This window comes from Talpa europaea (assembly GCF_964194135.1).
Source record: "Talpa europaea genome assembly, chromosome: 9".
In the NCBI taxonomy this organism is placed as follows: Eukaryota; Metazoa; Chordata; class Mammalia; order Eulipotyphla; family Talpidae; genus Talpa; species Talpa europaea.
In genome coordinates this window covers 38031009-38045231 of record NC_140076.1, presented here as the reverse complement: position 1 = coordinate 38045231, position 14223 = coordinate 38031009, and the positions used below count along the sequence as shown (strand labels likewise).

The window sequence follows — 14223 nt, the reverse complement described above, 5'->3', positions numbered from 1 at the left end:
CTATTAAAGTTTAAAATATGTATACCCTCTAACCTAGTCATTTCTAAGAAATCTCACCTATAGAATTTAATAGCACAATTTCATAGAAGTATGGTTTTAAGATCCCACATGAGTGGCCTGGTAACATAAGCTCTAATTCTATACTGTGGTATATTATTCAGCCTCTGAAAAGACTGTGGTGAGTTCAAAATAAAAACAGTACAAGCAATAATAAAATTGAAGAAAAAAAATGAAAGATTGAGGTAGAGTTGTGTACCTATAAGGAAGGATGAACCGGGTAAGCCATTTGCAAATGAAAGCCGATTGAGGCTAATATAGAAGACACTGGGCCATGTTGCATTAAAAACAAGTTTGTGCAGAGAGACATATGTCTCCACAGAGATTTGTTTATCATCAGAGGGCCATAGCTGTTAGTAGGTGAGACTCCTAACAGTACCTGTCTCTGGGGAGTCAGATTGATTGGAGAAAGGAAAATGCTTGCTTCTTGCTTTATACATTTGCACTGGTGGAATTCCGAGATTTTTCTTTTTTGTATATTCAGTATATCAAATCTTTAAATTTTTAAAATTGCAAACTTTAAAAAGCACCTCCAACCTGGCCATGACAAGCCAACTTTCTTTCTGTGGCCTGTGTTAGCCAGAGATGTGGAGGGGGCCTCTCACCCCCTCCACACGCACACCTCTGACCTGTACCCCAGTTCTTGTATGCATAAATAAATTAAAAAAAAAAAGTCTCACCTCCCTTTTTATTTTCTTTCCTTGTCAGTGTTCCTCCCTCTTGTATGGTTGACACCTTACAAAGCTTTCCTTATGGGAAGCAATCTTGTGACCCCTGCTAACAATCTTCTGACCTCCTTTTGTTTCTCAGAAAAGGGGAGGGGCAAGAGCTTGAAGAATTGCTGTTCACAGCCCATTCAGACTCTGGTCCTGGGAATAGTTTGGCTCTACTCTCTCCATTACTCGTTTGCTTTACCTGGGCATAAGTGCTTTACAGCCTCCTTGGAATCTGTGAAGCTGGGCCCATCATCCACCTTATTAATTACAGAAGCAGATTGGGAGGTCAAGCAGCCTTCCATTGTGAGACAGGGTTATTGGCAGAAATGAGGACTTGTTTTCCCTGGGGATGCTCATTTTGGCCTTTTCAGGAGGAATGAGAGCTAAAGGGCTGACAAAAGGAGGCACAAGCTCTAAATTCCTCAGGAACCAATCACGTGACCTAACTGATGCAACACATGCCGTGCTCCCAGCTGGGGTGCTGGGGTTAGTGGTGAAGGGAGGACCCAATGTGGCTAGATCTTCTGAATGATCTAGAGGAACCAGAAATCAGGATTTTAATATACAAATCTCCTGTTTTTACATACCAGTAATCTATTTAAAATTAAATAATTCTTTGAGCTAAGTTAAACCTGCAGATGCAGGCTGAATTTAACAATAGCCATCGTGGCAAAACTTCTAGTGAGCCAGTGACCTCAACACCCTCCCACTGACCTGGAAATGACTGTGGAGTGGACAGTCAATGGCATCGATTTTGTGACATTGGTTTGACTTCTTCCTTCTCTGATCAGTTGTCAGCTGTCCTTTTTTTTGTGTGTGTGTCTGTTTTTTGGGTTTGGCCTTTTTTCCCAAATTATTGTTGTGTGCATTTATTGTACATATATATATATATATATATATATATATATTTTTTTTTTTTTTTTGCATAGAAGAACTGGCACATAGACCAGAGGTATGGGGGCTGGGGGGTGAGAGGATTCACCAGGGACAGAGTGGAGAACTGAACGGATTTACTGAAATACATTGTTGAGGGGAGCAGTGGGCAAGACAGGAGAGGTCTGCTGCATCATGTGAATTAGCTCCCTGGCGGGGATCAAACTCAGGCAGTAGAGTGATAGCGCTGAGACTTAATCCCTAGGCCACCAGGAAGGACCTAAATTTTTATGTGTACGTAAAAATTATGTACACATAATTTTAAAAGATTAAAAAGTGAAAAAAAAGTATCCTGCCACCAAGAGATATCTGCTGCTGATACTTTGCTGTTTCCTCCACACCTCTTTGAGAATACACATTTTGATTTTGATCCATATAAAATTATTTATGCAGTTTTACATCTTGTATTTTCTATTTTTTTAATCATAAACATCTTTCTAATCATTTTTCTTCAAGGCATTGTTTTCAATGTCCATATTAGCATGTTGTATAACAGCAGAATTATTTGTTCCGCTACTTTCTGTGTGGCCTTCAGCAAGTTACTTAACCTCTCTGTGTCTCAGTTTTCTCTTTTATAGAAAGGGTTTAACAATAGAATCTCCTTTGTGGAGTTAGTGTAAGAACTGAAGGAGTAAACAGCCATAAAGTACGTAGTGCTTGGTATAGAACAGACATTATAGAAATGCTTGCTCTTTGCTTTCATTATTATCATGGTTTGTACAAATGCATCATTGTCTGAATTTATAATTATTTTTATGCCATATTACTGTACGGGAATTATTGGTCAAGGATATTAAGATTTAAGGCTCTCAATTTGCACAGTCAGATAGCCCCCTAGTAAGGTTGTCTAACTTATATTTTCTAGCAAGCAATGGAATGCCTCTTTCTTCATACCCTCCAAAATATCAGTTATTTTACTTTATTTACCAAAACAGATAACCTTGAGCCTCTCTTTCTAGATTGGAGCTCATAATTGGGCCTTCTCCTGTCCATGCTAATACACACTGATACACTGATTTGGGGTTTAAGAATAGATCCTTGCCTATTTTGTGTTTGTTTGCTTTAATCCACATGGGGAGTCTCTCTTTTAATAAGTAAATTTAACCCATTCCTACTTATTGTGGTTTACTGCTTATTGTGTATTTTGGTTTTGGGTTAGTGCATTCCACAGGCCTCAGACCAAATGGATACATGTGACATGCTTACCGAGGATCTCTGCGGTCTGTTGCAGAAACCACCCAGATCGAGGACCCCCGGGTTCAATGGCGGCGGGAGCAGGAGCACATGCTGAAGGACTACCTGGTGGTGGCCCAGGAGGCCCTGAGTGCACAAAAGGAGATCTACCAGGTGAAGCAGCAGCGCCTGGAGCTGGCCCAGCAGGAGTACCAGCAGCTGCATGCCGTCTGGGAGCACAAACTGGGCTCCCAGGTCAGCTGTGAGTACCTCCCACCTCCAGCACCCCCACAGCACAGTGGCCTAGAGGAGTAGGGGCCACTCTTGAGTCCTGCCTCTCAGTGCTTCTCAAAATGCCCCCTTTCCTCCAGCTCCACTCACTGCTTGTGCAAACCTCCATCCTCTCTACCGCTCTTCCTGCTCCTCATGCTTTGTGGTGGCTCATGTGCCATTCCCTTCCCTTGTATTAATCTGTACTTTTCTCAGAATGCCAGTTGGGTTACATAGCTTCTTGTTGAAAACCCTCCAGGGGCTGGAGAAGTCAGGGGTTGGGGAGCTCATATTGAATGGGTATGGAGTTTCAGGTTGGGGGCATGGAACTTCTGGAGATGGGTGGTGGTGATGGCTGCACACGTGTGCCTAGCACCCCTGAACTCTACACTGACAAATGATTGAAATGGTACATGTTATGTGCTGTGTGTTTTATCACAGTTAAAACCTTCTATGTCTCTTCCCATGGTCTACACAAGGATGCCTTTGAGCCACTCTTTCTATGTCTTTTCCCATGATCCCAGGCCTCTGCCTCATTTCATGCTCTCATTTATTTGGCTCTAGATGCACCGAATCCCCAACCCCAGTGCTGCTCCCCAGATTGCCCTGCACCACTCCACCTCAGAGCTCCTATACTTGCTGCTCCCCTGCCTTTCAAGCTGTATGCACAGCTGGCTCTTCTCATCTTTCCAGGCTGGTCCTTCAGGTACTCTCCTGGAAGGTTCACTTCTGAGAATTTCTTCAGCAGATACCCTTCCCTATTTGTTGCATCTCTGTAACAATGCTCAGGTTATTTCACATGGATCACAGATCACCTGCCTATGTGTCTGTCCTATGTCCTCCCTTCCAACATAAACTAGATTGGTAAGGACTCCTTTCTACCTTGTGCACCCTGGTATCTGCCAGGAGAGCAGGCACCCACGGTCCCCAGTCCTTCATTCCTAGTGCCATGCTGGACAGGAGTCATCAGGGAGCCCACTGACCTTTTCCAATATGTTGGGATTTTTAATCTTTTACCATTGTTTCTAATAATCCATCCTTTCCCATGGTTATTGAGTGCTTACTATATGCTGAACACTCACTATGCTGTGCCAGTTAATCCTTTTATTATCTAGTTAACAACTCTATGCGCAAGTTACAATTAATGTTCCCTTTTAATGGGTAAGGAAACTGAGGCTTAGAGGGGATGGGTAACATAACCAGGGTTTTTCAGCTAGTGAGAGGCAACAATGAGTTGCAGACCCATTCTGTCTGTCCCCCCGACATTAGTGGGATACAAGGAACCAGCATTAGGGACTTGGTGTCAGGGTGGGTCAGGATGACCCTCCTGTGTGCAACCTCCGCTTTGAGAGGTTCCATCTACCGGAACAAACTTTTGAGGCATCTCACTGTTCCAGCCCTGCCCTTTCCCTTAGCAACTAAACAAACAAACAAAAAAAAAACACCTCAGATTCTCAGATTATAGAAAAGAACTGTATTACACTTATTAGCTCTTCCTGAGTCAAATAATATCCTGGAGACTGACATTTAAACTGTCTTGTTTTAGCTCAAGCTGCCATCACAAAATATCAGCCTAGGAGGCTGCAACAATAGAAATATATTTTCTCACAGTTCTGGAGCCTGGAAGGCCAAGATCAGGGTGCCAGTATAGTAGGATTCTGATGAGAATCTTCTTGAAGGTACCGTCGCACTGTGTCCACTTGGCGGAGAGACTCATAGGGAGATAGAGTACTGCCTGATGTTTCTTCCTATAAAGGCACTAATTCCATCCTGGTTGTCCTATCTCCGTGGTTTTATCTAACCTAATCCCCTCCCAAAGGCCACATCTCCAAATATCATCATCTTGAGGCTAAAACTTCAACATAATAACTTGGGAATGGGCTGGGGAGGGAACACAGTTCAGTCTCTAGCATTTTCCTTGCCACAGCCCTGGTAGGGTGCTACTGTCATCCTTAGTGGAACAAGTCTGAATAGGTAGAGTGATTATTTTTTTCTCTCTAAAGTCCTGCTGCCCGAAAAAGTGTCTAGTTTATTAAGAACAAACCTTGGGGGTCAGGATACTTACATGTACCCAAAGTATCATTCCACAAATCATTTACTAATTTCAAAGGCTAAGATACATTTTTCACATGGGATAGAGCTACGGCTAAATTAGCATCACCGAGAGTGAGATGAGCTGATATCTGTTGATGGAGTATAGTGAGAACATTTGGTAGGATTCTTGACAAACATGTTTCCTCTAAATCTTAATCAGAAACAGCCAAACAGTTCCATCTTGTGGAATAGCCTTATAAGGCTATTGGTCTAAACTGCTTTAAAAGAAAAATGCTATGGGAAACCAAAAAGAAGAGTACTTTTTTAAAACCTAAACTTAAACCAAAAAAGTGTCTAATAAGGGAGGCACAAACCAAATGAAATGTGTGCTCCTTGATACCTTGATTAGACCCTGGATGGGGAAGAGGCAGCCATAAAGGACATTGTAAGACAATGGGAGACTGTCAAAGATGTGCACAGGTGTGCTGTGATGTGGCTGTGTAGGAGAATGTCCTTGTTCTTAATACATGCATGTAGCATCATGTCTGCAACTTAATCCCTATAAAGGTTTGGAGGAGAGTGGGCGGGGGAGGGAAGAAGACTGTGATGTCAGTCCAGGTGACTAGGGATCCATGACACATTGACTACTTTGAATATGGTGCAGATTTTGTGTTTGGCCTCCATTTCTAGTTCTTGTTCTTCAAAACTTTACTACGGACCAGTGAGGGATCCTACTGAGGGAAAACATTAGGGAGGTGGCATGGGATGGGGAGATAGAACAAATACGAGGGAATGTTAAAATTTGGTCGATCCAGGTGAAGGAGACATCAATATTCATTGAGTTATTCTTTTAAATTTTGTGTAAACACACAGTTCCCAAAATAAAAGTCAGGATGAGGGAAAGAGTGAAACATGTTGCAGTGAGGCATTCCCAGAGCCAGAGATGGCAGGCACCGGACTCCTGAGTCACAAGGCCTGCCTCCAGTGTCCATTCCAGCAGTACTATGTCCTCCACTTTTAAGTCTCAGATTCCTTATGCTTAAGTAGGAAATGTTAATAGTACTGTCACCTCACAGACCCATGTCAGTTTCTCTTCTCCACTAGTGACATTGGGAACAGGATAAATCTTTCTTGTAGGGGCTGTTTTATATATTGGGGTGTTTAGCAATATCCTTCATTTCTCCCTACCAGATGCCAATAACACTCCCTATCCCTAGTTGTGACAACCTAACAATGTCTTTAGATTTTGCCAAAGGTGCCCTTAGGAGCAAAAGTGTCCCCAATCAGAAATCACTTGCTTAGATAAAACAGTTCCCTTAGAGATCATATTAGTGGCTCAGTAAAAACTCTTTTTTTGACAGGAAGCACTTTACATAATATTTTGAGAGTGTGGACTCTGGAGCTGGGTGCCTGGGTTCAAATCCAGGATATGCAACTTACTAGCTGTGTAACCTCGTACAAGTTATACCACTTCTCTGCCTCAAGTTCTTTGTCCAGAAAATTGACATCATCTATAGGGGGCTTATGAAGCTTAAGTTAGTTATCAAGTGTAACTTGTCACATTAAGTACTTGCTAAACAGTAACCATCATTATTTGATATTATGAATTCATTGGCATTGAAATGACCAAGGTTTTTAAAATTTTTTTAACAGATCCCTGAATCAGTAGTATAAATACATGGCCACTAGGTAGCAAGGTAATGACGGGGCCCTGTCCTCGGGCTTCAGAGCTCCACCAGGCTCTAATGAGCTGCCAGTCTAAATGCTAAAGATCTTCCATCCAAAGGAACAGGGGTCATCTCAGGTAACCAGATCTGAGGACCAAACTTGGCAGGAAAAGAGATGTCCCCAGCCCAACTATGCCAGTTAAAGGGGCATGACTCAAACCCCCTTATGACTGTCCAGGTTTTACCAGCCATGTATACCTTCCAAGTCAAGCTCCCTGTGTGTTGATAGACTGGCAGGATGGCATACCATGCCTGTCACTCAGTTGGCCTGCTGGGGCTTGTGAGAGTTGGCTGCTCCAGGACCTGCCCACAGGTGGGGCCCTGGCCTGGGGATAGAGACGCTGTTGTCAACTCTGGTACAACCTATAGTCCATGGGCAAGGAGATGAGGACTAGCATTTATGTGCACCTGTTATGCACCTGCAGGGCCATGTACAGGCACTCGACACATGCTATTTAAAGTCACCTCCCTTTCTACTCACCCACACAAAGTCCAGCAAGATGATGGTATTCCCATCTTACAGATAAGAAAACTGAGGCCCAGAAAGGGAAAGTAAATTCCCTAGGGTAAAACTGGTGGACAGCGGCAGAGCTAGTCTTATCCCCAGGAGTATCTGACCTCAAAACCAGTCCTCTCAATTTAATCCAAACTTTCAATTAATCATAGTCAAATTCTAAGGTTTTTGAGCTATATTCAGGTCCTCTCATCCTCTCAAAAATGAGAACTCTGGGCCTCCCCTGTGGCGCAGTGGTTGAGCGCTGGGTTGAGAAGCTGCCCGCAGCCTCTGCAGCACTGGTTCGATCCCCAGCTGCTCCCCGGCCACTGGAGGAGGGTCCCACATGGCGCACAGACCCCTCCTGCTGCCTGCTGCTCCCCTCAGCAGTGTACTTCAGTCCTTCTGCCTGCCCTGCTCCCTGCTCTGGCTCTGGTGAATTTGCTCACCCTCCCGCGCTTCTGACTGTACCCAGAGCTTGCATGTATGCATAAATCAATCTATCAATCAATCAATCTTATATATATTAAAAAATGAGTCCCAGTTTTTTTTTTAAAAAAAAAATGAGAACTCTGGGGTTTTTGGGACCCCACCATGTCCTTCCTCTCTCTCAGCCTTGGTTTTGCATTTGAAAAAGAAACCACTGGGAGCCTTGCAGTTAAAAATACCAGTTAAACCGCCCACCCAGTGCTACTCACTCCAAAAACTATGAAAATAACAGAAACTGGATTTCTTAAGGCATATGTGCACAAGGACAGAGGGGCTCAGAGAAAAAGAGCTAAAACAAAATCTGGGAAGCAGGCAGAGCAGAGACAGCCTTATCTGGTGGACCCAAGAAAAGAAAAGATGTACCAATAGAGAGAAAAAGTAGCCCTCGGTCTCCATGGGCACAGGCAGAAGCCTCAGGAATCGGAGGCAACTGCTCACTAAGGGAGTGGGGGGAAAGTGAGGAGGGTATTGAAGAGGACTGGATGGAAGTTGGTCTGGTGGACTGTGGGGCCACCCCATCCCCCACCCAGATCTTGACCAGCCAGATAATTGCCCATCCCCAGCCTGGCAAAAGGCTAGAGGTTTATTTTTTGAAGAGAGAAAAGTCTCTGTGCTACAGATTACAAGGTAAGTTCAAAGATGGTGTACTTTTCTGTAAACATAGTGATTAAGTGAATGTACACAGAGACCCCAGTCCCTGTGTACCACTTGGTTCCAAAATGGTGTCAGCCCATCACCCTCTAAGCTGGACATGAAAGAGTCAGGGAATCTAACCAAAGGAAAACAGATGAAAGGAGAAAAGGTGTAAAGACACTGCCTTTGAGGGTTCCTGGATGAAACCATCCAGCCAAGTCATGTCCCGAGTAACCCACTGTCAATCATGGAGCCCTCAGTCAGCAGCTTCCACTCCAGCTAGCCGTTGGGCCTCAGTGTTTTTGTTTGTTTGTTTAGTTACTCAGTTCTTCATCCTTTAATAAGGCTTTTGAAAGGGAAAAGAGCCATCACTGTTTAAATTCAAAAATATTGAATGAACATTTCTACTCTCTTGTGAACTGAACTGTTCAATCATACATCCTTTCATTTTTTTTTTTTAAATTGTGGTTTTAGGAGTACAGGTTCACACTTCTTTAAATGTGGCCACCCACATACCCACCACCAAAATACCAAAAAGCTTCTACCACGTCTACTGGGCCCCTCCCCCTTTTCTCCATTCCCTCCCCTCTCCCCCTTAGTCCTGCAGGGTTTGCTTTGGTTTGCTTTATTTCTCTGTATTCCACATGAGAGTGAAATCATCTGGTACTTGTCTTTCTCTTTCTGACAGCATAAATCCTCTTCATTTCTATACATGTTACAAATGGCAAGATTTCACCATTTTTATAGCTGAGTGGTATTCCATTGTGTATCTAGACCATCTCTTCCTAATCCATTCATCTGTCAAAAATCATTTAATTTGTTTCCATAGCTGGACTGTTGTAATTAGTGCTGCATTGAAGATAGGAGTATGCAAATTCGTGGTTTTGTGTTCTTTGGATAGATACCTGAGAGTGGAATTGCTGTGTCATATGGTAGATCCATTTTTAATGTTTTGAGAAACCCCCATACTGCTTTCCATAGGTGCTGGACCAGTCCACATTCCTACCAGCAGTGTACAAGTGTTCCTTTTTCTCCACACCCTCACCAGCACTTGTTCCTTCTTGTCTTTTGATGTGGGCTATTCTCATGGGTGTGAGGTGGTATCTTGCTGTCATTTTGATTTGCATTTCCCTAATGATAAGTGATGATGAACTTTTTTTTTTTTTTTCCATGGGCCTGCTGGCCACCTGCATGTCTTCTTTGGAGAAATATTTATTTAACTCTTCTGTGGGGCCACCACTCTTAACTGTGAGCAGACAGCTAAGATTCCAAACATTCAAGAAAAGCCTCTACCATGAAAACTAGTGATTATAACAAGAACATGTGGAAGGAGACATTGGAGGGATATGCCTAGAGAAGCATCAGAGAAACCACATAACCACACAAAACAAGGACAAAATGCTATATTTTATAAAAAGGAGCCCTCAGAGAACACAAGCAGACCTCTGCAAATTAAAATATGGTGGTAAAAATGAAGGAAGACTAGAAAGTAAAAGTGAGCACATCTGCTAAAAAGCAAAACAAACATACAAAGAGATGCAAAAATAAAGAAAAGACTAGAGCATCAGGCCAGGAAATCTATCTGAGTAATATCTGAGTTCCACATAGAACAGAAGAGGCATCAATGAAATAATTCAGAAAAAGTTCCCAGAACTGATGGAAGAGAAATTTGAAGGGCTCCCTCAGGGCCCAACACAGGGGATAAAAGTCAACTCACACCAAGACTTAGCCACTCTTGAGACTTCAGATGCTGGAGATAATTTAAGACCCTAAAAAGTTTCCAAGAGAATAACCAGAGCACACAAAAGTTACAGGACACAGAAGGCTTCAGGCTTCTGTAGTAACTCTAGAAACCTAATAAACTATGAAAACCATTTTCCACCTTGAATTCTGTACCACCCAAATTGACTATAATCAATTGTAGACGTTCACTGTGTAATCCCGTTTTAGTCAACAATGCCCTGCACCTATGATGGTTCTCCCAAAATTCCTGTTGCCTTGTGATGCCATATCTGTGGTGATGTCATAGCTGTCATGACATCATAGCTAATGTGACATCATGGCATTTTGTGCCAGCCATAGCCGTATACATCTTAATAGCATTGTTTCCCCCTGTGCCTGATTTAATCTCATGTTTTCATCATGGGTCCTAAGTGTACAAAATGCCACTATGGTCCAGTTGTCTGCAGTATCCAGTACAGTACATGCTGCCCTGTGTTTGTAGCCTAGGAGCAATAGGCAAGCCCCTCCAGCCTAAGATGACCCCATCCAGTAGTAGGCTAGACCATCGTGGTTCATGGAAGTCCACTCAGTGATGTTTGCACAATGGTGATACTGCCTGATGGTGCATTTCTTAGACCCTGTCCCTGTTATTAAGTGACACATGAGTAGATGAAGTAAATATCCTTTTAGGCATGCAAGATTTCAGTAAGTGTCCTCCCTTTATGGTTTACTTCTCAGCAAGCTAGTGGTAGTGGTGTTCTACCAAATTGAGGGGGTGGACCACCAAGGGCGAAGACGTGGCACTTAGGAAGGAGTAGGGCAGCCCGAAGGGGCTCTCCCATGCTAGCTCTGCAGCCAGACCTGCCAGCTCCTGCCACCGCGGGCACACACCTGGGAGAGGCAGAGCAGCGAGAGCACGGCACGGATGTGTGCTGGCCTGGCCCCCATGAGAGAGATTCAGATAGGAGATGGGAGGTCAAATCTGTGGTAAGTTTGTAGAAAGTAAGCAAACATAAAAATGACAATTATTAACTCTAGGAAAAACAAAAAAGTGCTGGAAAGGAAAAGTAAGCAAAACCAGTCACATGGTTTTGCCTCAAATGGTGTTTACAGAGTAAAAGCAATGCAGACACCTAAGACTGCTTTCACCAAAGTGACACTATCTTAGGAGGGTGGGGAACTACGAGGGGCTTTATGTGTGGTATGAGGGCCTCGGGAACAGAGAGAGATGCTGGATGCCCATCCTCCAAAGAGAGAAGCAAGTTAATCAGGCCTAAAACTAAAAGACTCACAAAGCAGCAATACTCACAAAATTGACTAACCACTTTGAAATGGTCTCCCCTTGCAGAGTGAATTATGGGATTAGGTGCCTGTGGAATGTTCTTTTTTTTTTTTAGCACAATCCATGTAGTAGGTTGAACCAATTAATTGTGTTCATATATAATAGATCTTGAATTAAAGCTAAAAATTAAACTCTGGAAAACACTGAGCACCTGAGAGACAATCCCTAAGGTAGTGTTTGCCTGTAAAACTCTTTTGCAGGTGAGGTATTGACCTTTTCCTGGACTGGGGTGATGATTACTTGGCTGGGCTTCTTTTATGAAAATCCGTCAAACTAGCCACATATAATTTGTGCATTTTTTCATCTGTATGTTTTACTTCAACAAAAATTTCACCTAAAAACTGCTGATAGACTACATCCCATTTCAGAAGCTTTAGATACAAGCAGGGTATTTATCGGTGATACTCCAGAAGATGACATTCCAAACCCCAGATGGCCCAGCTGGCTAGAGTCTCTTCTTTTTGGAGTACCTTCCCTTCAGTATTTCTGAGCTTTCCCAAGGAACACTCCAGGTTCCACATATCAGCCCTGACCTGCAGGTCCCCCAAGCCACCCTCTTCCTGTTAAGGGCAGATCTGGCCATATTTACAGGCTCTTCCAGGCTGCTGTTAGGCTTCCCTCAAGGGTAACCCCAAGCCCAGTGGCCCAGCCTAATAAGCAAGGTAGATGGCTGAACAGGGTGCTCCCAGAACAGACACCGAGCCCCCTTTTGTATCTCCCCCTCTTACTTCCTCACTGACAACTCTCCACAGTATTTTTACTGCCAGTCAATGTCTAACAAATAATATTAAATCCCTTGAAATTATGTTGAAAGTGCCTATTTGGGGAATATGCTTAAGGCAGTTTCTCCAGCTCGTATCAGTGCAGCAAAGACCAGAGGAACTGGTAGGCAGAAAATGAAAACTTCAAAATGAAATGAAACCTTCCTGTGTCTTGGAGTCCCTGTTTCATGCTCATAACAAAGACCACAGGCACTCCTTACCACGGGTATCTTGCTGTTTATCTTGCCTAGTCTCCATCTTCCCCTTCTATTCTCTAGATCCCACCTTCACTGTTATAGTCATCATCGTCATTGCAAGCTCAGTGGAACTATCACGCTGCCCAGGTGTAAAACACCTTTACTGCTGTCATGCAGAGCAATTTGACTTTCTTTTCCCAAACTTGCTAGTATTAAATTTTAACTCTCCTTGTGCACAGTTGAAAGGACCATTCAAGTATTTCAACCAAGTCTAAAGAGCAGCCACCCCTCTACAACTGTCACTTCTCCCTGCGAACACTGAAAATTGCCAGTGATCTCCATGTAAACTTTGCTAGCCTGGGAAACGTCCAGGTCGCAGCAGATGATCTTGCCTCATGCAAATAGAGTGTCCAGGTGATGTTAAATGAAAAGAGGGGACATGATGGAATTTCTCCTGCTGTGGGATTCAGGATTCATGGGAGAAGCATTTCTCTTGCCTTCCTACAAAGAATAATTGTTCTTCTCCAGAACTGTGTGGGGTTGTGTTTGCCTTAAGGGACACCTTGAATTTTGTATCTGCCTCTTTCCCTTTTCACATCACTAGTTAGGAAGCTCAGAGCCTGACCTGCGGAGACTCAGGTCAGGAAGTGGTCCTTGTGGTGTATTGAATCCCTAACCTTACGCATGCTTGTCACCATTTTGCTTTCTCTCTCTTCCTCTTGCCTCGTTTTGCTTACTTTGAACATATTCTACTCTGGTGTGTTCATTTTTGAAAGCCTTAAAGTCCCTTTTCAAGACATAAGATAAACACTATTTTTAAAATGTAGTAAGATTACAGGTACATGTTAGAACTGCCAGTAGATTTGGAAGGCAACCTGGAGCAAAGATCATTGTATCCTGGCAGTAAGATTGTAGATAATTTGTTTTTTCTTTCCAAAAGTACATTAATGTTGTAAGATGAAATAAATAATATCTTTAGTAATTTTTGGTTACAGAAATAAATGTTCATTAGAAAATGTAGAAAACTACAAAGCTGAAAATTTGTATTACTCATCACCCAAATCTCTAGATAATGGTGTTATCTTTTGGGCATGTTTCTTTCCTGTCTTTTTTTTAGATGCATATGTTAGTGAATGTATTTGTTTTTGTTTTTGTTTTTGTTTTGTTGTTTTTTAAGATTTATTTATTTATACAAGCACTGGGTACAGTCAGAAGTGAGAGGGCGAGAGAATCCACCAGGGTCAGAGCGGAGAGCAGAGCAGGCAGACCGACGAAGTACACTGTTGAGGGGAGCAGCAGTGGCAGGAGAGTTCTGCACACCATGTGGGACCCTCGCTCGGTGGCCGGGGATCAAACCAGCGTTGCAGAGGCTGCAGGCAGCTTCGCAACCCAGTGCTCAACCGCTGCGCCAAGGGGGAAGTCCTGTTTTTGTTTTTGTTTTTAAGATTTATTTTATTTTCATGCATATAAGATCTGGGGTACAGGCCAGAGGTATGGTTGGGGTGGGGTAAGAGGATTCACCAGAGACAGTGGGGAGCAGAACAGGCGGACTGACTGTAATACACTGCTGAGGGGAGCAGCGGGTGAGACAGGAGAGGTCTGATGCATCAGGTGGGTTGCTCCCTGGCCAGGGAGCAAACTCGTGCTGTAGTGGCTGCGGCTAGCTTAGAAGGTTG

The 14223-nt window shown here is 43.3% G+C and overlaps 1 protein-coding gene across 1 annotated transcript in view; it reads left to right on the top strand.

Annotated features, from left to right (window-relative positions):
• Window positions 1-14223, top strand: part of WWC1 (WW and C2 domain containing 1) — a gene marked incomplete at both ends in the record, with an annotated part of 152280 nt that overhangs the window by 77956 nt on the left and 60101 nt on the right. Inside the window, one exon of the mRNA XM_084243467.1 lies at window positions 2938-3141. Within this exon, the coding sequence (XP_084099593.1) occupies window positions 2938-3141 (204 nt within the window). The remainder of the gene's footprint in view (window positions 1-2937; window positions 3142-14223) is intronic.